The 25,998-nt window shown below is 39.9% G+C and overlaps 1 protein-coding gene across 1 annotated transcript in view; it reads right to left on the reverse strand.

Annotated features, from left to right (window-relative positions):
* Positions 1–25,998, reverse strand: part of LOC128666934 (cytochrome P450 2F3) — a 213,793-nt gene that overhangs the window by 65,965 nt on the left and 121,830 nt on the right. The window contains exons 6-7 of the mRNA XM_053721755.1: positions 25,691–25,832; positions 18,378–18,565 (exon numbers count right to left, since the gene is read on the reverse strand). Coding sequence (XP_053577730.1) covers positions 18,378–18,565; positions 25,691–25,832 — 330 coding nt within the window. The remainder of the gene's footprint in view (positions 1–18,377; positions 18,566–25,690; positions 25,833–25,998) is intronic.

The following is a 25,998-nucleotide window of genomic DNA, read 5'->3' on the forward strand; positions in this document are numbered from 1 at the left end:
AACTAGAGATTGCTTAGAAACCATATTATCAGACAAATATTTTATAATAGAAACATTAATGAACCTCAAATAAAAAATAAATAAAAAAAGATGGCCACTTTTGGACTAACTAAACATTATGGTGAACATAAAATAGTGGAGGACTAGGAGCAGGTCTTTAGGACACATTTGGACCCTTGAGTAAAGTAATATTTATATAAGACAGTACCTGCATACTAATAAAAGTATATCAATTTTATAAAAACTTGCTGACAACCTATGAACTTACTGAAAGTAAAACTAGATACAGCATAATGTTAATCAATGCACCAGATGAGCTTATAACGCCCTTAAGGTGAGACTACTAGTTCAATTAGTAGCAAACATACTGTATATGTAGGCTTATAACTTATATTATAATGTATTGTAACTGCCAGGAGCTTAGATAGTAGTTGAGAGAGAAGGGCAATAAAACCAGTTTCATGTTATACTACAGCCGCAGGCCATATCCCATGAGGCTAAAGAGCATGTCAGGAATGATAATTCCACATAATGGGACAGATTACGAGTGAAGTGCAAACATTTGCACGCAAGCGATAAGGGGTTTATCGCTGGTGTTTGCGCTCATCGGGTTTACCGCTGGTATAACAAGTTGAAAGTAAACACGATCACGATTTACGCTAGAATGATTATTGCATCCTCAGAGAGCTCTGGTTAACTTTTTTTTTTTTAAGGAATTTTATTTGATTTTAGAATTAAAGTTACTTTTGGGGACACGCAGGACCCCTGTTCAAACAGACACAAACAAAAGGATCGGACACGCAGGTCCGGGTTGCAATTGCTATCAAGACATTGAAACATAAGTAAATTACAAGGATTTGAGGTGAAAATAATTCACCTAGGTTGAACCCTGATGTGGGCTCTAGCTATGGGGGGGGGGGTGAGGCATATAGAATAGATTTAAATTTAGTACTCCAAAAAGTAAAGTTAGTACAAGTTGCCTTAAAATATATAAATAAATTTGATCACATAAATTGAGGAGCAGGTTCTGCAAGCATACTAGTCGACAGAAAGAGTAAGTGATTATTTTAAAGAAGAGGCAAGACTATTAGATAATGTCAGGGCTAGTTGTAGAAGATGACTGCTTAGGAACTACACGCAGTACCTGGCACACGCAAACAGCACCTAACCCGCACTGTACCTAGCACGCACTGTACCTAGCACGCACTGTACCTAGCATGCACTGTACCTAGCACACACTGTACCTAGCACACACAACACCCAGTAGTACACACAGTCCCTAGCACATACAGCACCTAGCACATACAGCACCTATCACATGCAGTACCTAGCACACGCAGTACCTAGCACACGCAGTACCTAGCACACGCAGTACCTGGCACACGCAGTACCTGGCACATACAGTACCTAGCACACACAGCACCTAGCACACACAACACCCAGTAGTACACACAGTCCCTAGCACATACAGCACCTAGCACATACAGCACCTATCACATGCAGTACCTAGCACACGCAGTACCTAGCACACGCAGTACCTAGCACATACAGCACTTGGCACATACAGTACCTAGCACATTCAGTACCTAGCACATACGGAACCTAGCTCACGCAGCACCTAGCACAACCAGCACCTAGCACATACAGTACCTAGCACACACAACACCTAGCACACGCTGCACCTAGCACATGAAGCACCTAGCACACGAAGCACCTAGCACACGAAGCACCTAGCACATACAGTACCTAGCACATACAGTACCTAGCACACGCAGCACTTAGCACACACAACACCTAGCACACATAGTACCTAGCACACGCAGCACCTACAGTACCCATCCCTCACGGAACCCGACACACCCAATACCTAGCACAAACAAAACCTAGTATATATGGCACCTAGCACACACTGCGCCTAGCATTTATAATAGCTAATACCTTAATAAATGTATATAGTATACATAAATAACTAACTTGGGCTTCAAATTTTGAGTATAGTAGTCCTAACCAAGAAAAGTTAATAAATATTAAGTGTCCCAAGACAGTAGTAAAACTGGAGCAGTAGTACCTAGCACAAACAGCACCTAGCACAAACAGCACCTAGCACGCACTGTACCTAGCACACACAACACCCAGTAGTACACACAGCCCCTAGCACACACAGCACCTAGCACATAACACTTAGCACATAAAGTCAGTACCTAGCACACACAGCACCTAGCACATACAGCACCTAGCACGTAACAGCACTTAGCACATACAGCACCTAGCACACGCAGTACCTAGCTCACGCAGTACCTAGCACACGCAGTACCTAGCACACGCAGTACCTAGCACACGCAGTACCTGGCACATACAGTACCTAGCACATACAGTACCTAGCACATACGGAACCTAGCTCACGCAGCACCTAGCACACGCAGCACCTAGCACACGCAGCACCTAGCACATGCAGTACCTAGCACACGCAGTACCTAGGACACACAGCACTTAGCACACATAGTACCTAGCACACGCAGCACCTAGCACATACAGTACCTAGCACATACAGTACCTAGCACATACGGAACCTAACTCACGCAGCACCTAGCACATACAGTACCTAGCACACACAACACCTAGCACACATAGTACCTAGCACACGCTGAACCTAGCACACGCAGCACCTAGCACACGCAGCACCTAGCACACACAGCACCTAGCACACACAGCACCTAGCACATACAGTACCTAGCACACGCAGCACTTAGCACACACAACACCTAGCACACATAGTACCTAGCACACGCAGAACCTACAGTACCCATCCCTCACGGAACCCGACACACCCAATACCTAGCACAAACAGAACCTAGTATATATGGCACCTAGCACACACTGCGCCTAGCATTTATAATAGCTAATACCTTAATAAATGTATATAGTATACATAAATAACTAACTTGGGCTTCAAATTTTGAGTATAGTAGTCCTAACCAAGAAAAGTTAATAAATATTAAGTATCCCAAGACAGTAGTAAAACTGGAGCAGTAGTACCTAGCACAAACAGCACCTAGCCCACACTGTACCTAGCACACACTGTACCTAGCACACACAACACCCAGTAGTACACACAGCCCCTAGCACACACAGCACCTAGCACATATAACACTTAGCACATAAAGTCAGTACCTAGCACACACAGCACCTAGCACATACAGCACCTAGCACATACAGCACCTAGCACACGCAGTACCTAGTTCATGCAGTACCTAGCACACGCAGTACCTAGCACACGTAGTACCTAGCACACGCAGTACCTGGCACATACAGTACCTAGCACATACAGTACCTAGCACATACGGAACCTAGCTCACGCAGCACCTAGCACACGCAGCACCTAGCACACGCAGCACCTAGCACACGCAGCACCTAGCACATACAGTACCTAGCACACGCAGCACTTAGCACACACAACACCTAGCACACATAGTACCTAGCAAACGCTGCACCTAGCCCATACAGTACCTAGCACATACAGTACCTAGCACACGCAGCACTTAGCACACACAACACCTAGCACACATAGTACCTAGCACACGCTGCACCTAGCACACGCAGCACCTATAATACCCATCCCTCACGGAACCCGACACACCCAATACCTAGCACAAACAGAACCTAGCATATATGGCACCTAGCACACACTGCGCCTAGCATTTATAATAGATAATACCTTAATAAATGTATATAGTATAGAGTGGGCCACATAAATAACTAACTTGGGCTTCAAATTTTGAGTATAATAGTCCTAACCAAGAAAAGGTAATAAATATTAATTAAGTGTCCCAAGACAGTAGTAAAACTGGAGCTGCAGAATTCAACTTTAGATTTTATCATACAAGAATCACACACTGTTTAAAGATATGTATGAGGAAATTCTATAGCTTACTTTGGCTCTGACCCTTGTGTGGAAAAGCAATTTAAGATTATCTGAGCCAAACCCCCCCATGAAACATAAGTAAAGAGGTGGCACTAATATATCAAGCATGATACCTTATTCCTAACCTTCAGAAGCACAATGTTGATAAAACAACAGGTTTTACCCATTATGACCTGTGATCAACATCTGTATCTTGACAGTATAGACAAAAAAGCAGCCTGCTGTAATACAATATAGTTTAACATGTAGAGAACAAAACCATCCTAGGGGGATAAGCAATGAATATCTCTAATCTGGGTTTAAGATGGGTATAGAAAGGACACATATTTAAATATTAGGCAGAGTATGTAAGGAGGAAAACCTTATTCTTATCAATTTCTGGTCACTTTGACGTGAGAAGACAAGGGTTAATATACAGTGTGATATAGTAATATAAACTTTACACCCATCATCATTTATAGGGCAGCTTAAGTACATTTTATAAATGAAAGGACTTTACTTTTTTGGACTTTCAGAGTCCTGCACAAGGGGTTTATAGTTAATTAAATTAGTTATAACTGGTAAATTGAAATATATAGACCAGAACTATTCTAGGGGAATAAACAATGAATATCTCTAACCTGGGTTTTTTTTTTCTTTCTAAAAGGGTATGGAAATGACATATGCTTATATATTGGGTAGAGTATATAGGGAGGAAAACCTTATTCTTACCACTTTCTAATCACTGTGACGTGATAAACAGAGATTAATATACAATGTCATATGATAATATATACTCTACCCCCATCATAATTAGGTACACTTTATATATGAAAGGGCTTTATGTTTTTGGACCTTCAGAGTCCCAAACACATTGTAAGACTGAATATCAACTAAGGATAAAATACCCACGTGTACATCACACATCATATGAGTAGACTATAATACATTAATACATGTATGTAATATAGGATCAGTCGTATGAGTAGCTAACATGGGCATCTAAGTTTGAAGTCAGAGCCAGCCAGAATAATAACTGACCTCATATTCCCGGAGATACAGCCAAATAGTAAATAGATTGTTACTAAAACATCAGACCCACAAAGAAAGTAAGACACCAAATTTTCAACTCCACTACCTAAGGTATTGCACATTATACTGATGTGGAAAACGAAGGGGTATCAGTGAAGTGTATATATAGCCAACTCAGATAACCCAGCTCCAGGAGATTGCCATGGTCAGCCTAGATATATAACAAAACATATAGCATAGAAAAACAGTGTTGAAGTACAGTAGAGAACACTATATGGATCTGAAAACTAAGTTTGCAGCTGTGAGCGTCGAAATTGCTCAAGATATAGAGATCTGAAATCAGCAAGTGCTAAGTGAAAATGCCTTATCGACCATTAGTGCAGTACTATAATTATCAGACAGTAAATGTAATCGTTAATGTCCAACATGTTATTTAAAAGGTAGTAGGTAGCCTGTTGAGTGTTCCTTCAAAACGGAGCTTTAGTCCTTTCAGGGTTGCCTTTGTACCCCTTCGGTATTGACGTGTGTAGTTGCGGGGTCGCTGCCAAGGAGTCTATAAGGTTAATTGCGCAGTATTAATATGCGCCGGTGCTGGAAGGCCCTCCATCGTCTGTAGTGTCTCTTATAGTGCCTGACCGTGAGCTGGGCAGCTAAACTCCGTGGGGCTATAGAATTTTACTCAGTGCTGGAAACTGCTCCTTGCCAGTGCCGGGTCCCATGTCTGTTGTGTGGGATATCATCCATGCCTGCGAAAATTGCGTCACTGTGATTTGTATTATAACATCTCCTCTACGATCTCCAAATTTCTGGCATAAAGTCAAGTTCCTGTAGTTTACCAGTGCCAGTGATGGTAGCAATGCGTTGTTCAGGGTAGCTTTAACATCTGTTATGCAGCTGATTCAACTCCATATCCTCCGTTAGCCGCAACAGGTCATATCCAAGATGGCGGGTCCGTGAAACTTTTCGCCCGCGTGTGTATCGGCGGCTCTCTTCGCTGCACTCACTGCTCGGCTTGTCCTAGCCCAAATTTGTGATCCATACATTTTAGAGTTTTTCACCCAAATTCTCTTGTTAGGTGTCCATATTAAACACTTTTCACGGTTTACATACACGGAGCTCAGTGATCAGACATCTATCACTGAGCTCTTCCAGGCTCCGCCCTGGTTAACTTTTTCACGAAACTAAAAGGTGTCACAAAACACATCAAAAATATATCACAACATACACTTACACTCATAATAAATCTAATAAAAAAATGTTTTAAAAAATATTGCACAAAAAGTTATAAGGGCTCAAAGATATGAGGTCTACATGTCTAAAAATGTATATGTGTATAAAAATGAAATTTATGCTTACCTGATGAATGTTTCTTTCTTGACACAGTGAGTCTACGGATCATCATAATTACTATTGGGAATATCACTCCTGACCAGCAGGAGGAGGCAAAGAGCACCACAGCAAAGCTGTTTAATACCACTCCCTTACCAACAACCCCCAGTCATTCGACCAAAGGGAAAGGAAGTAATATAAGGTGCAGAGGTACCTGAGGTTTAACAAAAAACTGTCTAAAAATACAGGGCAGGCGGTGGACTCACCGTGTCAAGAAAGAAACAAAATTTATCAGGTAAGCATAAATTTCATTTTCTTTCTAATGACATGGTGAGTCCACGGATCATCATAATTACTATTGGGAATCAATACCCAAGCTAGAGAACATGGATGATAAGGGAGGGACAAGACAGTTAGCCTAAACAGAAGGCACCACTGCTTGAAGAACCTTTCTCCCAAAAACAGCCTCAGCTGAAGCAAAAGTATCAAATTTGTAAAATTTTGAAAAAGTGTGTAAAGATGATCAAGTGGCAGCCTTGCAAATCTGATCTACAGAAGCTCCATTTTGAAAGCCAAAGTAGAAGAAACAGCCCTCGTGGAATGAGCCGTGATTTTCTCAGGAGGCTGCTGACCAGCAGTCTCATATGCCAAGCGAATAACACTACTTAACCAATAAGAAAGAGAAGTAGCCGTAGCTTTCTGACCTTTACGCTTCACAGAAAAAACAACAAATAAAGAAGAAGACTGGCAAAAATCCTTAGTCGCCTGCAAATAATATTTCAATGCATGAACTACATCCAGATTGTGCAACAACATTTGTTGCACAATCTGGATGTAGTTCGTGCATTGAAATATTATTTGCAGGCGACTAAGGATTTTCGCCAGTCTTCCTCTTTATTTGTGAGAAGAAGGATTAGGACACAAAGAAGGAACAACAATTTCCTGATTAATATTCTTATCAGAAACAACCTTGGGAAGAAAACTTAGTGCAGTACGTAGTACTACCTTAATAGAATGAAAAATAAGGAAAGGAGATTCACACTGCAATGCAGAAAGCTCCGAAACTCTTCGAGCCGAAGAGATAGCAACCAAAAACGAAACCTTCCAAGTTAACAACTTAATATCCAAAGAATGCATAGGCTCAAATGGAGCCTGTTGGAGGACTCTAAGAACTAAATTAAGACTCCAAGGAGGAGTCAAAAACTTAAACAAAGGCCGGATTCTGACCAAAGCCTGACAAAAAGACTGAACATCTGGCACATCCGCCAGACGTCTGTGCAACAAAATAGATCAAGCAGAAATTTGACTCTTCAGATAAACCCTTCTCCAGACCCTCCTGGAGAAAAGACAAAATCCTCAGAATCCTGACTCTACTCCAAGAGTAGCCTCTGGATTCACACCAATACAGATATTTATGCCATATCTTATAATAGATCTTTCTAGTCACGGGCTTACATGCCTGAATCATAGTCTCAACCGCCTCAGAAAACCACACTTGGATAGAATCAAGCGTTCAATCTCCAAGCAGTCAGCTTCAGAGAAACGAGATTTGGGTTAAGGAAGGGCCCCTGAAGTAGAAGGTCCTTCCTTAACGGAAGACTCCAAGGTGGAGAGGATGACATCTCCACCAGATCTGCATACCAGATCCTGCAAGGCCACGCCGGTGCAATGAGAATCACCGACGCCCTCTCTTGCTTGTTGAAAAGATGGCACCTGAACTAGAATATCGTCCAGATAAGGTACTACCTTATTAACGTTACTGTTACTTTAAGAAAAAAAAAGTTAAACAAAAAATAACGCACAGAAAATAAAAGCTAGACCCCTGCAGTACCTCTACACCTCAACAAGCCTTGCTGAGGTGCTTACCTGACCTCCCATGGACCAAAACAATAAACAACGTAGCCAAAGATAATCCGGACTCCCCACTGCTAACACCAGCTCTCCGACTGTTACCACACACGCACCGGAACAGGAGCCGACAGTGAAACACTTCCTATACTCAGAAGGAAAAAGAAAAGCACACGCAAAACTTGCGCCGAAGAAGCTCCGCCTATTGTGGGTGTATGCAATCACTTCCTGGCTGACATTTATTCACGACATACAAACAGTCACCGGGAGAAATAAAAAAGCAAGACTAAACTTCACAAACAGTCTGCATCTTAAAAAGAAGTGTTTTTTTCTCTGCATCTTAAAAGAAGGAGAGCAAAAAACACTCCTAAACAGAGCCACACTTAAACCAAAAACCTTAACTCAGCAGTTCCCCATAAAAACTGCCACAATATAAAACCTGCACAAACAGGTTCACTAACACTATCAGAAAAATAAAAAACAGCACTTACCTCCATAATAATCTGCCCAGCAGCAAGGCAGCTCACTAGGTTTGAAAGGCTTCCTTCCTAAAAACTGCCACAATATAAAACCTGCACAAACAGGTTCACTAACACTATCAGAAAAATAAAAAACAGCACTTACCTATAATAATCTGCCCAGCAGCAAGGCAGCTCACTAGGTTTAAAAGGCTTCCTTCCTGTGGATACAGAAAAAAAGACCAAGTAAACCTACATAGTCTTTTACCAAAAGGGCAGCAAAACAACATTTGGGAACTTGAGGGGATTATACCCCCCAAGTTCCCAAATGCTTAAAAGCCACCACTGCTCTACTGAAGAGACTGAAGTCTATGTCTAAACCCCAAAAAAGATCAGAACAAACCTGGTCTGCTTTAAAAATAACAAACTCTTGATTGAAGAATCAGACACCTAACTTTACCCCTCCTTGCAACTGATACAAGCAAAGAGAATGACTGGGGGTTGTGGGTAAGGGAGTGGTATTTAACAGCTTTGCTGTGGTGCTCTTTGCCTCCTCCTGCTGGTCAGGAGTGATATTCCCAATAGTAATTATGATGATCCATGGACTCACTGTGTCATTAGAAATATATATATATATATATATATATATATATAGATAGATAGATAGATAGATAGATAGATAGATAGATAGATAGATAGATAGATGGATGGATAGATGGATAGATAGATATAAAAAACACGGGTGGGGTCAGCACTCTCAGGCCGGACCGGGTACACATCCTATGACCCTGTAACATGCATAGCCCTGGGTGCAAAACAGCACTCTCAGGAAGCAGCACTGTCACCAGAGTTAAAGGCAGTTAACCCCACAGGCCTGGGTGCAAGACCCAAACAGGGAAAATTACAAAAAATAATATATTAATATAGCACACAGAGAAAGCCCAGCACTCACTCACAAGCTCTCAACTAAGATAAAAAGCAGCAATGGAAGAGTTAGTTACCGCATCTGGCCAAATGGGAAAAGCCCAGGTACCCCGACAAGGTCTTTTCCAAAAACCTGGGTCCCTAAACAGCCACACAATGCAGGCTCACATTCAAACAACTGTGAAAAAATGGAGGGTGCACAGGCGTATGTAATCTCCCAAACATATACAAAACACGGGTGGGGTCAGCACTCTCAGGCCGAACCTCGTACACATCCTATGACCCTGTAACATGCACAGCCCTGGGTGCAAAACAGAACTCTCAGGAAGCTGCACTGTCACCAGAGTCACAGGCAGTTAACCCCAGACAGGCCTGGGTGCATGGCCCAAACAAGGAAAATTACAAAAAAATAATACATTAATAAAGCACACAGAGAAAGTCCAGCACTCACTCACAAGCTCTCAACTAAGATAAAAAGCAGCAATGGAAGAGTTAGTTAACGCATCTGGCCAAGTGGGAAAAGCCCAGGTACCTCCTCAAGGTCTTTCCAAAAACCTGGGTCCCTAAACAGCCACACAATGCAGGCTCACATTCAAACAACTGTGAAAAAATGGAGGGTGCACAGGCTTATGTAATCTCCCCAAACATATACAAAACACGGGTGGAGTCAGCACTCTCAGGCCGAACCGGGTACACATCCAATGACCCTGTAACATGCACAGCCCTGGGTGCAATCCAGCACTCTCAGGAATTAAATATAAATATATATATATATATATATATATATATATAAATATATATAGATATATACGTTTGTGTGTGTGTGTAGATATGTATTTGTGTGTATATATGTATTTACAGACATATATACACTTATAAACACATAAATACAAATGTAAAAAATATACATAGACATATACTGTATATAAGTGCATTGGAGTAAATGAAAATATGTAAAAGCATCTTTATGCAATATTCATATTTAATAAACGTTTTTAACTATGTATTTACTGTAAATATTTCACATTCCAATAATCTGCACATAGCAGAATATGTGCTATGTATTTCTAAATAGATATTCCTATATATCTATAAATATCTATACCTATATTTAATCATCTATATATATATTGTTTGCAAGTCACAAGTAAGTCTCGAGTCTTTGTATTTAAGTCCCAAGTCAAGGCAGGCAAGTCTAGGTCAAGTCCACAGCTTTAAACTTCAAGTGCTCAACAAGTTATTAGTACTCTTTGCATAATATAGCGTTTGTCAGGATCTCTGACTTACCCGGGCGCGGTCTCAGCTAATACTGGGTGTCTGGCTGCCGTTGCGGTGAAGACAGGCCCCTGGGATCCATCTCGGTGTCTCACATGGAGAGACGCCAAGACCAGTCTGTCAGCAGCAGCTGCGAATCTCGAGGCATGCGCGGCCGCACGCTGTCTAGATTTAAAGAGCCAGTAACTGATTACAGTAACTCCCACCTGAAAGGCATAGGTGTGGGAGTGCCTATTAAAGGCTACTCAGTGCTTCATTCTGCACTGAGTTATTGCCTTGGAAGGTGCTTTCCTGGTTCCTGCTCCTCTGCTGAAATCAAAGACTCCTGTTGTATGCTTCTATTACTGCTGAGACCAAAGACCTCTGCTGACATATGTGGGTATCCTTATACTGCTGCTGGGACCAAATACCCCTGTTGTATGCTTCTACTTCTGCGGAGACCAAAGACCTCTGCTGAAATACATGAGTATGCTTATACTGTCGCTGGAACCAAAAACCCCTGTTGTAATACTGATGTATGCTTCTACTACTGCTGAGACCAAAGACCTCTGCTGACATACTTGGGTATGCTTATACTACTGCTGAGACCAAAGACCACTGTTGTATGCTTCTACTACTACTGAGACCAAAGACCTCTGCTGACATACTTGGGTATGCTTAATACTGTCGCTGGGACCAAAAACCCCTGTTGTAATACTGATGTATGCTTCTACTGCTGCTGAGACAAAAGACGTCTGCTGACATACTTGGGTATGCTTATACTGCCGCTGAGACCAAAGACCCCTGTTGTATGCTCATTCTTCAACTGTAACTTGTACCTACTCACATATGCTATTTTGTTCCTGGACATTTCACAATATATTTCACCAACAATACTCGCTGAGTTCTGTGCTTGTTGAAAGACTTGTACCTACTTGTATATGCTATCTTGTTCCTAGACATTTCACAATATATCTCACCAACAGTACTCGCTGAGTTCTGTGCTTGTTGAGACGTGTTTAAAATTGCATTGCAAGATTTGTTCTGGTACAGTTCTGTTCTCTTATTTAATTCATCTGTTTCTGCATATAATTTCTTCCGTAAAGGTTACTCTAGAAAGACTTTCTTGTTTTTGGTTGTTATTCCTGCATACTGAGTTCCAGACACCTCCCCCTACCTTACAGCGTTGGAGTATTAATTACTGCATATAATGTATACTAATTCATATCAGGAAGGTGTTGTTTATCTTTTCCCCATTCAATTTCATGTGAGCTTTAAAGGGATACTAAAACCCATTTTTTAAATTTCATGATTCAGATAGAGCATGCCATTTTAAGCAACTTTCTAGAAAGTTGGTGAGATCTTTCACAAGATTTTACACAGGCACATTTTGCTATACTTCTCTAAGGACTGTTCTCTGCATTTTTTTATGTGAGGAAGATACTAACCCAGTCTAACACATACAGCATTATATGAGAATTTGGTTACACTTTTATTTGTTGCACTTTTGCATTTTACATTACTTTAGCTTCAGACTGAGAGAGGCATCTTTGTTTATCCCAGTTTCACTTTCAAATGGACTGCTCTGACTAGCTGACATTGTGTGTAGATTGAATTCCTGGTGAGAAACCTCTTAAACAGTCAGTCACAGCATGTGTGTAAAGTGTTCACATAAGGGCCAGACTTTAACAAATAACCTTAGATAGTGACAGTCCGAGATTTTGTATAACCTTTTTTATTTCTATTTTAAGCATGACACTTTAAAACATGACACTTTCCAAAGTAATTTTATCATATTTTATTGTTTGACAAAGTCTAAGTCATAAGTCTTCCTTGATTATGTTGAGTCGAGTCACAAGTCATCAAATTTGTGACTTGAGTCCAAGTCAACTCCAAGTCATGCGACTCAAGTCCACATCTCTGATAGGTATAGATATATATTATAACAAAATATCATCATATATATAGAAATATTTATATTTGAATAAATAGAAAATTTTCTGCCATGTGCAGAACATTGGAATGTGAAAACAGTTTACTTTCAACTCATTATACAAGCGTAACCTGACAAGCGCAAAAAGCCGAACTTCTAGTGCAGTTAACGCTTGAGTGGAAGTGTTAATTATCGCTCCACTTGTAATCTGGCCCGATATGTGTAGCTATAGCTAATTCTCAAGTATGTACTTAATATATATGCAAGTATAAAAAGATAGGCAAGCATAAAAACACTCCTTCTTAAAATGAATACTAAAAATGAGCTCCTTTCTCCTTCAGCAGTATAGTTAAAAAAGGAGGTCACCTCAAGGAGAAATGGTTAATAGGCAAAATTTACATGCATGTCGTCGAGAGACGAACAATGAGCTCTAAAAGAGAAATCAAAATATATTTCTACTAGAAAATGTAAACAAAAATAGCTTTATCTGAGTGTATGAAAAGTTCTAAAATCATATTCAAAAGAGCAAATGGAGTCCCCTAATGTCCTAAACATAAATCTAACCCTTACCTAGGGCAAAAAAACTTTGATTAATATATATATATATATATATATATATATATAGTAATACAATAAACTTTAGAGAGCTATGAAATAAAAAAATCCTCAAACAACAGTATGAAAACTCTAGATAATCTACTCCAGAACAAAAATAGTTAACCCACTCCAGTCTTGCGAGGACTAGAACAAAATAATAAGGTATTTTCATTTTAACAGTCTGAGTTACAGAAAAGGGTGGCTTTTGTAGAAATGGAAGATTCCCTTAAAATCCAAGAAATAGAACGTTCATTTCCTTGACGCTTATATAACACCTCCAGCTCCTATAAGAGACAAAACTGTCAAAGTCCCCTTTGAAACGCAAAGCCGTCCAGACTATCCTTTATGAAAGTAGATAGGATTTATTTGCTATCCGCATCCAAGAATTACACTAATCAGGGCCAGACTGGGACCAAAAATAGACCCGGCCATTTTAAGCCAGAGCAGCCCACCCCAGTATATATTGTGTATGTATGCGTAAAAAAAAAAAATTACACACACATACATATATATATACACATACATACATACACAAACACAGGGCTTGAAAAATATGCACAGGTACTACTACTATTCCCATGAAAATTCTTACTTATCCACTTTTTCAACTCAAAATATTTCTGGCAGCATACAAAAACTTGTAATAAACTATTATATCATATTAGAATTCATTTGTATTTAGAATAAAACTGTTTATACTTACAAACTAAAAAATAATATACCTAGTTCAGATAACAGAAAGCAGAGGCTTGACCACAAAATCAAATTACAAAAGGCAGAGGCAGGACACCAATGACAGCACACTGAACACATAGTTTAGATGACAGTGAGCAGAGGATAGATACATGGTTCAGACTTACATGGGTAACTCACACATTTACACAAGTAATGTACACACATAGGCAAGATGCACATATAAAGTACACACATAAATAGAATACACAAACCCATGTACAAAAAAGAGTGATGTATTCACATGCACACACATAGACAGAGCTAGACACATACACGCAAGGACAGACACACACACAAGCAGGGCTACACATGCACACACATAGACAGAGATAGACACACACACACACAAGCAGGGCTACACATGCACACACATAGACAGAGATAGACACACACACACACAAGCAAGCAAGGACAGACACACACAAGCAGGGCTACACATGCACACACATAGACAGAGCTAGACACACACACAAGCAGGGCTACACATGCACACACATAGACAGAGCTAGACACACACACAAGCAGGGCTACACATGCACACACATAGACAGAGCTAGACACTCACACACAAGCAAGCAAGGACAGACGCATACTAGTTACTTTTGCATATTTCTCTAATTAAACACATTCTTTCACAAGGAGTAATTCCAGACAGGGCTCCACTAAACCTTAACATTTCTTTTATAATATTATATAAATATAATTCATTATAGTATGGATTTATATTTTATTACCGAATATAGCAGGTAGGAAAATAAATTTAAATAGTGGCTGTCATATGAATCTAAAACAAAGCTGGACTTGTTTCTTTTTTTCCCAGAGGGCAGACTGAGAGTAAAAATAAAAAAATATATCATACAGCAGGACACAGGGAATGGCTGCCGGTGAAAGATGACCCGGCTGTAAGAGAGGCTGTTATCTCCCTAGCAGCATTTCCTCCCCAGCCAGGGCTAATTTACTAAGCAGATACAGCTAACCCCTGCATTAACTGCAATGTATTGCACATTACAGTGTTCTGTTAGCCAGCTGAGGGGTTGGTTTATAGGACCTCAGCACTCAGCACTGTGTTCCCATGCAGAGGTGAAGAGGATGTGAATCGCATAAGTGAGGGAGTGCGTGCCACTCAGGAATTTGAACATGGGAGACCACATTATTTTTCTACTGCTCCACTGACCACTATTTCTAAGGGCTAGATTTATTAAAGCCCTACGGCTGCAAGTTCTCACAAGAACTTGCTCGCCATCATTTATCAAGCAGCGGTCACCAGACCGCCGCTTCCCTAACCTCTTCGCCACCTCTAATGTGGCGAAATTCAATCTCCTCGGTCTAGTCAAACCGAGGAGATTGACAGCTCCTGCCCGCGCATCATTGGCTGTGCGCGGGCAGGGGGCGGGATTGCACGCAAGCGCAAAATTGCGCTCTTGTGTAATGGCGAATACCTGCGGGTAATTTCGCCCTGCCACAGACGAGCTTTGGCGTACAGGGGCGCATATACGCGCCCCTGTCCGCCTCAGCTTTAATAAATCTAACCCTAAGAATGTTTTAACTTCACTCACCAGACCAGAGCCATGAATTTCACTCAGTGGATGGTCTGTAAAGGATGGTGTCTGCAGGGAAACATCAACATGCTGTACGGTCACTCTGCTCCACCCCCCCCCCCCATGCTCTAATGCCTTAGTGCCTTTACAGAAGCCCGTGCGGAGGCTAGGCTATAACTATGTATTGCGCGCAGGCTTTTAAATAAACTTCTTTAAATTTGAAAAAACCTTTGTTGCAGCTTTTAATAAGTTTTGTCAGCAATATTTTAAAGAGAATATTAAACTGTTGGAGCTTTTTAAGAGATTTTTTTCTATGCTAACCAGTCGGCCCAGCTAACTGCTCGGCCTGCCGGGCTGTTGCCCGCTGTGCCCAATGGTCAGTCTGGGCCTGACACTAATTGAGGCTGGCTTTGTGAAAAGGGTGTAAGCTAGCTGGATAGGAAGGGGTCTCTTCTGTATACTCAATTTCTGAACACTTTGCATCATTCGCCTCAGTAACACGATCTGAAAATACGAGTAAGTCATACTGTTCCAGGGGATCAAACAAGGTACGATATACTTCCCAGGGACTGGACCACAATCTCCAACATGCTACAGAGTTTCTATTCAAGCTCCTTATAATGATCTTGCAAGAGCCACAAAATCTAATTGTTAACACACTAGTCAAGGTATCTAATGAATCCTTATGACAAGTAGTAAGTATATTTAGTGGCACTATGTACGGATGGGCTAGTGTTGCAAAGATAATCGGTGAATTGTCATTTTCTTGACTGATTTCTGATTGTGCAACAATTCATGGCCGCTGCTTAGACGCCCCACAAAATGTTGTTTTGTAATGATACATTTCCAATTTATATATGGGATGTAAACCCTGAGTTATGATTGTTATTTATATATACTTGATGCAAAAACACAGCTTTTGCAAAGGGACATTAAAAGGGAAATTGCGGTCAAAATTGAAAAGCACAAAGTTGAATTACATATTTGGATGGAAACATATTTACAATATACATATATGAGTAAAAATGCTTCTGGTAAAAGTTATCACTGTCAGCATTTTTCTCTGCATGTGCTTGTGAAGCATGACTACTAGATATTCCCAGTGCACCAGAATTGTAAATACTGTAGCTGCTTTTAGAGCCAGCGGGGCTTATATCATGTAAGCAGTGAAGCAAATTGAGCCATTAGCAAGTGCTGAGTTTAAAATGCTGGTGCACATGGCATACTACACTCTTGAAACAGAAGCATTTTTGCTAATACATTTATTTTACAAAAATGCTTCAATTCAAAACTTAAATGCACCTGTGTTCACAGAATATTTCAGCAATAAAGCACAAAATTGCAAAATAATGGGTAAGTTGTTTCTGAAATTTAATATTAAAAAATGGAAATTGATGTTATTTATTCATTTATTTTATTTTTATAAACATGATCACAATCCAACCAAATCACACACAGCCAATGTAGATAATTCCCATGGTACCCACTCTCCATTTTGTCACAATACCACTGTTGATAATCACAATAATGTTAAAGGGTTATTGGGGTTAATGGTATCTGTGTGTATAGCAATCTGATAGAGTGCTTTTTAATGCCATTTACTGAGGTATACATTGGTAATAATATCCAATATTGGTATTGCAACTGTTGATATATAGTAGATATGTTTTTTTATGTGTTTTAGATTTGATGATGATGATCACATATTCAGTATCTTCTTTTTTTTTTTATTTGGAGTGATTCAATAATCATCAAAATGGGCTGTAACTGTTGGCATGGGCATAACCATCTTGTTTATGGAGTTTGCGCATGCGCAGATCAGTGGTTAGTGTTTCTTATTGATCTGTGGGCGTTGAGCATTTATCTTGTGTCCATTTTGTTGTCAAAATTTTGTCTATATTTAGCAGAAGTAAATACAATATTTTTCCAATATTGTTAAAAAAAGGTGCATCAGGACTAGTTTGGAATTGACCTCTAAATATTTTAAAATATAAAATTTACAAATTTACAAGTTTTGAATGGTTCTTCTTAAAAGCGCGGGTGGAATTCTTGTTTTTGATCTTCTTTGCCAAAGTCAATGAGGAACAGATGTCATTGAGCTTGTTCTCTGAGGTAACCAATCAATGTATAGAATGTTACAGTCTTAAGTACATTTTCTCATACTTAATTGCATACCTCTCAACATTTGAGGCTTGGGGGTAGATTTATCAAATGTTGGGGCGGACATGATCCACTGTAGCAGATCATGTCCGCCCGACATTGATAAATGCTGACAGCATACTCTGTCTGCATTTATCATTGCACAAGCATTTCTGGTGAAATGCTTGTGCAATGCTGCCCCCTGCACATGAAACTTTGTGGGTAGATTGCAGCATCCACTACTTGATAAATCTACCCCTTGGTCTCCAGGACTCATAAGGATGAGGGGGCTAGCTACAGTTTTCTGAGTGGGGCCACATCCAACAGGGATAGGTTCACAGGTGGATAGTGGTTGGAATTTTGGGTGTGCCTAGGTGGGTGGTGGGCATGTCTTGGCTATCTGTGGGTTGAGAGAAATTCTGCAAATTAAGAGCTTTCTCAGAGGGCAGAGCTCAGCATTAAGGAACATCCTTATCAAGTCAGGTAAGTTGGGAGGTTTATAATAAAGGCTCTCCAGTCTAATTGTAACAATTACACTTTGCACAGGTATTTACAGGACAATTAGGGAAATTAATAATGAAACTATTAGGCATTTTTTTTATTTTTCTTAATCAAACATTTTAAGATGTTTAAATATTCAATGTAATATCCCATTAAGGTCTTACTCATATTACATAGTAATGATTTACCTCTGGTAGGTCGTAGCCTCGAAACCTGATGTTCCTTGTTACAGCATGAGGAATACCCATGGGGACAATATTTGCAAACCTCAGAATTTCATATAGGACAGCCTTGGTGTATGGCATCTTGTCTTTGTCATCCATGCATGGGCTTCTTTCTCGGCCAATCACATCATCTAATTCCTGGTGAATTTTTTCTAAAAATAAATAAATAAAATTTTCAACACTACATATTAACCCCTTAGCTGCTAAGCCATTCCCCACATGTGTGCCAAAGTGGGTTTTTTTTCTTCTGTGAGGTATTCACACAAATCAAAGCCTTCTTTTATAAAATACCCTAACATAGGAAAACACCACAATATGAAATGAAACGGCCAGATTACTAGTTTTGTGGTAATAGGGGTGCGTTGCTAACTTGCACGTTATTGTCACCGATCACTTACCTACAGCGCTGGTATAACGGGTTTTTACAAACCCGGCGTTAAAAGGCAAGAAGTGAGCGTAGAGCAAAATTGTGCTCCATACCGCACTCCAATACCAGCGCTGCTTAAGTCAGCAGTGAGCTGCTTGTACGTGCTCGTGCACGATTTCCCCATAGACATCAATTGGGAGATCCGGCTGAGAAAAAGTCTAACACCTGCAAAAAAGCAGCGTAAATCTCAGTAATGCAGCCCCATTGATTCCTATGGGGAAATAAAAGTTATGTTTACACCTAACACCATAACCCCAAGTCTAAACACCCCTAAGCTTACACTTATTAACCCCTAATCTGACGCCCCCAACATCGCCGACACTTACATTATACTTATCAACCCCTAATCCGCCGCACTCCCGCCTCTCAAACATTAGTTAAATATTATTAACCCCTAATCTGCTGTCCCTAACATCGCCGCCACCTACCTACATTTATTAATCCCTAATCTGCCGCCCCCAACGTCACCGCCACTATATTAAATTTATTAACCCCTAAATCTAAGTCTAATACTAACCCTAACACCCCCTAACTTAAATATAATTTAAATACATCTAAATAAAACCTACTATTATCACCTAAATTATTCCTATTTAAAACTAAATACTTACAGTACCTATAAAATAAACCCTAAGCTAGATACAATATAACTAATAGTTACATTGTAGCTAGCTTAGGGTTTATTTTTATTTTACAGGCAAGTTAGTATTTCTATTTTAACTAGGTAGAATAGTTATTAAATAGTTATTAACTATTTAATAACTACCTAGCTAAAATAAATACAAATTTACCTGTAAAATAAAACCTAACCTAAGTTACACTAACACCTAACCAAACCCTACAATTAAATAAATTACCTAAATTAAATACAATTAAATAAATTAAATACAATTAGCTAAATTACAAAAAAAAAAACCCACTAAATTACAGAAAATAAAAAACAAATTACAAGATCCTTAAACTAATTACACCTAATCTAAGGGCCCTATCAAAATAAAAAAGCCCACCTAAAATTAAAAAAAAAAAACCCTAGCCTAAACTAAACTATCAATAGCCCTTAAACGGTCCTTTTGCAGGGCATTGCCCAAAAGAAATCAGCTCTTTTACCTGTAAAAAAAAATACACACAACCCCCCAACAGTAAAACCCACCACCCACACAACCAACCCCCCAAATAAAAGCCTAACTAAAAAAACCTAAGCTCCCCATTGCCCTGAAAAGGGCATTTGGATGGGCATTGCCCTTAAAAGGGCATTTAGCTCTATTGCTGCCCAAAGCCCTAACCTAAAAATAAAACCCACCCAATACACCCTTAAAAATCCTAACACTAACCCCCGAAGATTCACTTACCGGGAGAAGTCTTCATCCAAGCGACAAGATGTCCTCAACAAAGCCAGCAGAAGTGGTCCTCCAGACAGGCAGAAGTCTTCATCCAGACGGCATCTTCTATCTTCATCCATCCGGCGCAGAGCGGGTCCATCTTCAAGACATCCGGCGCAGAGCATCCTCTTCTTCCAACGGACTAATGACGAATGAAGGTTCCTTTAAATGACGTCATCCAAGATGGCGTCCCTTAGATTCCGATTGGCTCATAGAATTCTATCAGCCAATCGGAATTAAGGTTGAAAAAATCCTATTGGCTGATTGGATCAGCCAATAGGATTGAGCTTGCATTCCATTGACTGATTGGATCAGCCAATAGGATTGAACTTCAATCCTATTGGCTGATTCAATCAGCCAATAGGATTTTTAGCTGATAGAATTCTATCAGCCAATCGGAATCTAAGGGACGCCATCTTGGATGACGTAATTTAAAGGAACCTTCATTCATCATTAGTCCATCGAAAGAAGAGGATGTTCCTCACCGGATGTCTTGAAGATGGACCCGCTCCGCGTTGGAAGGATGAAGATAGAAGATGCCGTCTGGATGAAGACTTCTGCCTGTCTGGAGGACCACTCCTGCCGGCTTCGTTGAGGACATCTTGCCACTTGGATGAAGACTTCTCCCGGTAAGTGAATCTTCGGGGGTTAGTGTTAGGATTTTTTAAGGGTGTATTGGGTGGTTTTTATTTTTAGGTTAAAGCTTTGGGCAGCAATAGAGCTAAATGCCCTTTTAAGGGCAATGCCCATCCAAATGCCCTTTTCAGGGCAATGGGGAGCTTAGGTTTTTTCAGTTAGGCTTTTATTTGGGGGGTTGGTTGTGTGGGTGGTGGGTTTTACTGTTGGGGGGTTGTGTGTATTTTTTTTACAGGTAAAAGAGCTGATTTCTTTGGGGCAATGCCCCGCAAAGGCCCTTTTAAGGGCTATTGATAGTTTAGGCTAGGGTTTTTTTTTATTTGGGGGGGGGCCTTTTTTATTTTGATAGGGCTCTTAGATTAGGTGTAATTAGTTTAAGAATCTTGTAATTGGTTTTTTATTTTCTGTAATTTAGTGTTTTTTTTTTGTAATTTAGCTAATTTTATTTAATTTATTTAATTATATTTAATTTAGGTAATTTATTTAATTGTAGGGTTAGGTTAGGTGCTAGTGTAACTTAGGTTAGGTTTTATTTTACAGGTAAATTTGTATTTATTTTAGCTTGGTAGTTTTTAAATAGTTAATAACTATTTAATAACTAATCTACCTAGTTAAAATAAATACAAACTTGCCTGTAAAATAAAAATAAACCCTAAGCTAGCTACAATGTAACTATTAGTTATATTGTAGCTAGCTTAGGGTTTATTTTATAGGTATTTAGTTTTAAATAGGAATAATTTAGGTGATAATAGTAGGTTTTATTTAGATGTATTTAAATTATATTTAAGTTAGGGGGTGTTAGGGTTAGACTTAGATTTAGGGGTTAATAAATTTAATATAGTGGGGGCGGCAGATTAGGGGTTAATAAATGTAGGTAGGTGGCGGCAATGTTAGGGACAGCAGATTGGGGTTAATAATATTTAACTAGTGTTAGCGAGGAGGGAGTACGGCAGTTTAGGGGTTAATATGTTTATTATAGTAGCGGCGATGTCCGGAGCGGCAGATTAGGGGTTAATATTTTTATTTTAGTGTTTGCGATGCAGGAGGGCCTCGGTTTAGGGGTTAATAGGTAGTTTACGGGTGTTAGTGTACTTTTTAGTACTTTAGTTATGAGTTTTATGCTACAGCTTTGTAGCGTAAAACCCATAACTACTGACTTTAAAATGCGGTACGAATCTTGACGGTATAGGGTGAACCGCTCACTTTTTGGCCTTCCAGACAAGCTCGTAATACCAGCGCTATGTGAGTCCCATTGAAAAAAAGACTATACACAAATTGCGTAAGTTGATTTGCCGTAAGGCCAAAAAAGTGTGCGCTGCCCCTAAATCTGCAAGACTTGTAATACCAGCGTTATAACCTGATAATGCTGCTTTTTCAATATAACGCAAAACTCGTAATCTAGCCGTTAGTGTTTTATTTTTTATGCTGTCCATTTTTTCTTATTATTTCAAACTCCCATTTTATTGTTTCATATTTAGGGCTCCATTTATCAAGCAGTGATTTCTTCTTTGGAGGCCCATAGTTTCTGAATCTCCTGAAATTAAACTTAAAGGACCAGTCAATGCTGTAGATTTGCATAATTAACAAATGCATGATAAGAAGACAATGCAATAGCACTTAGTCTGAACTTCAAATGAGTAGTAGATTTTTGTTAAATAAATTGCAAAGTTATGTCTATTTCCACTCTCCCTGTATCATGTGACAGCCATCAGCCAATCACAAATGCATATACGTATAGGCTGTGAATTCTTGCACATGCTCAGTAGGAGTTGGTGACTCAAAAAGTGTAAATATAAAAAGACTGTGCACATTTTGTTAATGGAAGTAAATTGGAAAAATTTTTTAAAATGGCATGCTCTATCTGAATCATGAAGTTTAATTTTGACTTGTGTTCCTTTAAGAAGCAGAGAAGTATTGGATTGAAATCATTCTGATCTGATATGATTGGGGTGATTGACTGCCCCTGCTAGCAGCCAATTGGCTGCCAGTGATCAGGGGGGAGGCATTGCACAAGCATTTCTGGTGAAATTCTTGTGCAATGTTAAATGCAGTTATGTGTAATGAATCATGTCCGCTTGACCATCTTTAAATGGAGCCCATAGCATCAATTTACCTTCCCAAAGCACCAAATATAATTTAGAGGTTTTTTTTTACCTGTATCGTATAATAAAAAATAAAAATCAGTAGATAAAATGTATTATTTTTGTCATGTTGCACCATCTTCCAGTTATGCAGAAAATGTTAAGTCTAAAATATCAAACTATAAAAATATTAGGCACATTGTAAAATTGCACAAAATTCTGATTTGCCAGAGTAGCAGCTTAACACCTTTTGGCAATGAATGCTCCTAACCCCAAACACAGCATAGTAAATATTTTGAACAAATAAATAAAATAAATAAACAACAAGAAAAAAACCCATAAAATAGTTGTGCTGAAAATAATCCTATACAGAATTTCACAAAATATCCTATTTTTTTATTTCTTAGCCTCTTGCTACTGTTTTATGAAACTCTAATTTCCACATCACTATGAAGATCACTTGATAGCTATAAGAAACGCCTTATTTGAATTGTGGGACCACACTCTTTCCTTTATGGGTCTATGGAAGGGCCCATTAAAAAAAAAAAAAAATCACCAGAACCCCCAAAATAGAACAAAAGCTGAGAGGTATTTGTCAATTTTATGACAATTATCTAGCAGCTTTAAGGATATTGGACCAGCATTACTGCTTTCAAATAAAGGGTCTCAGGTTTGCCTATTTATTGTGGGAGGTAACATAGGGGATACCACACACCCCTGATGTTGTTCCATGCCTATGGTTCTGTTCAGTAATCAGTGATGCCATGGTCATCAGTTGATAGCCACCTGGGCATGTGACTTACAAATGAGTAAATATTTTGAGGTTCTAGGTCAGATTTCCATTAAAATCACCTAATATATAGGTGATTGACATTTCTAAGATATGTGCTATCTAAAAGAGCATGTCATGGATACTGGGCTGCAGGGGTTAAACTCCTACCCCTTACCTCTACCCCCCCCCCCCTTGTTGTTTCTCAGCGGTTTTGGGCTCCTCAGCCCTGATCTTGAAAAAGCTCATCTCTGACCGACCTATCCCTCTCCAGCCTGCCAGGCTCCTGGAACTACTGGCCGGCCCTCGCACCCAGCACCCAGGGACACTGTACCTCTGACCGCTCCAAAAGGCCTCTTGCCCAAGAGCTCCGCTCTCTTGGGGATTGGTACCCCGCGGAGAGGGCAAGAGATAGGCCAATTGCCTGAGGTGAGCTCCATCGGGAATGGGGGTTTCCGAGCCCTATTCAACAGACTGCCCTTCGGCTGGCCGGTCCCATGGAACCACCGGCTGGCCGCATCAGCTTGGATCCCCGGGCCCCTTCATCCCAGGTTGCTCCAGCGGTCCTTTGTCCCAGAACTCTGCTCTTTGGGAAATTACTACCTCTGGGAAAGGACCAGAGGTGGGAGGATTTACATGGGTGAGCTCTCTCAGGATCCGGGGGTTTCAGACCCCCCCTCATTACCCCCTCTTACAATGGACTGCCCGGTGTACGTTGGATAAGCTATAACTCCAACCTGCAGCCATGGATCAAGATGATTTTTGGACTGAAGTAACTGGGGGCCAGGGGCTTTCCAACGACACCCTGGAAAGGGCTGCCACTCCCCTGGGATCACCCCGAATACCCCATCCATGTACCACTGGACACTGGGGAACAATGGACACAATGTAGGCACCATCCTTTCTGGAGGGACGGAATGGCGGGAGATGTGAGAGGCAGATAAGGCTTGTTATCAAGATCCGTTTATCTAGTTATTTGGGTGGGCTCTGCTAGAATCACTTCCTCCGCTACATAGCGGCAGGTTCCAAACATCGGGAGGATCCATTGAAGGAGCTACCCAGTCGGGGTAGTCAGAATCCGTCACAGAGCATAAGACACTTTATTTCATGTGAGGTGTGTTTATTTTAATACTATCTTTAGGGATATGGGATCCTTTGTAATCACTACTCATACTGCAAATACATTAGGTGATTCTCATTTTTAGGTCAATCATGTAATAATGACAGTGTTAGAGTATGAGACCCCACATCGTTTTTATGGGGGAAACAGGGGCTCTAAAATTGTCCCCCATCCCCTTATCAAACACTGCACAGGTGTGTACATAGGGCAGGTGATCACTTTTAGTATGGTGATCACCTGAAAATTAGAAGGGAGAGTGACCCCTCATAAAAAAGACGGTAATTCCCTATTTGAAAAGAGGGGTATCATAACTCTTTCAATCAGAGGGGGGGATAGGGGTTCTGTAAAATTCCCTCTCCCCCATAACAAACAAATTACCTATTTTCTATTGGGGCAATTGAACACCATTTCTAATGATCTGTGAGTGTTCCCCTTCTGGAATAAGCCCTGCTGCAAGTAAACACCATTTTTTTCAAATGAGGGTTCTATTGTCACTATCTGGGGGCTAAGATATGGGATTTCAAAACCATCTGCCAGCCCAAACTCACTTTCAAGAAAGTTCCTGCTCCAATGTGATGTCACTGAATATGCCCTTGGGGACTTCAGGGGCTGTTTTGACAGTAGTTGCCTACCTAATGAGTAAGGTAACTGGATCAGAATGGGAAACTCTCAAGAGGACAATACACAGTTGTCCTTTGCAATGTGAGTTTTGAAGAGGTTAATATCTCAGCTCAACTATCAGGGCCCACTTTGGTCAACTAGCAATCACTGAACATAGCTTTAGATTTTAAGGTGTAAATGTTCTATTGTCTAAAATAATGATAAAACTCCTCAGAAGTCTCAGTTCTATAATAAAATATCCTACCTTCCACTTCTGGGTACTTTAGGAAGATTAGGAAACTATATCTCAGGGTTGTTCCAACTGTTGCTATACCAGCAAAAAATAAATTGACAGTGGTTTTCAGCATTGTCTCATAGATAAAGTGAGAGTCTGGATTTTTCTTTTCCTGAAAAATAGATCATGTTATTAGAGAGTGTATATTTGTACAAAAAAAATTCCAAATGTTTTCAACATCTATATTAAAAGACTATTAAACTCAACATTTCAACAACACAAAATGTTTCATTGTTGAAAATGAAACATTATTGCAATATACATTCATTATTTATTTT

This window comes from Bombina bombina, chromosome 7, assembly GCF_027579735.1.
Source record: "Bombina bombina isolate aBomBom1 chromosome 7, aBomBom1.pri, whole genome shotgun sequence".
In the NCBI taxonomy this organism is placed as follows: domain Eukaryota; kingdom Metazoa; phylum Chordata; class Amphibia; order Anura; family Bombinatoridae; genus Bombina; species Bombina bombina.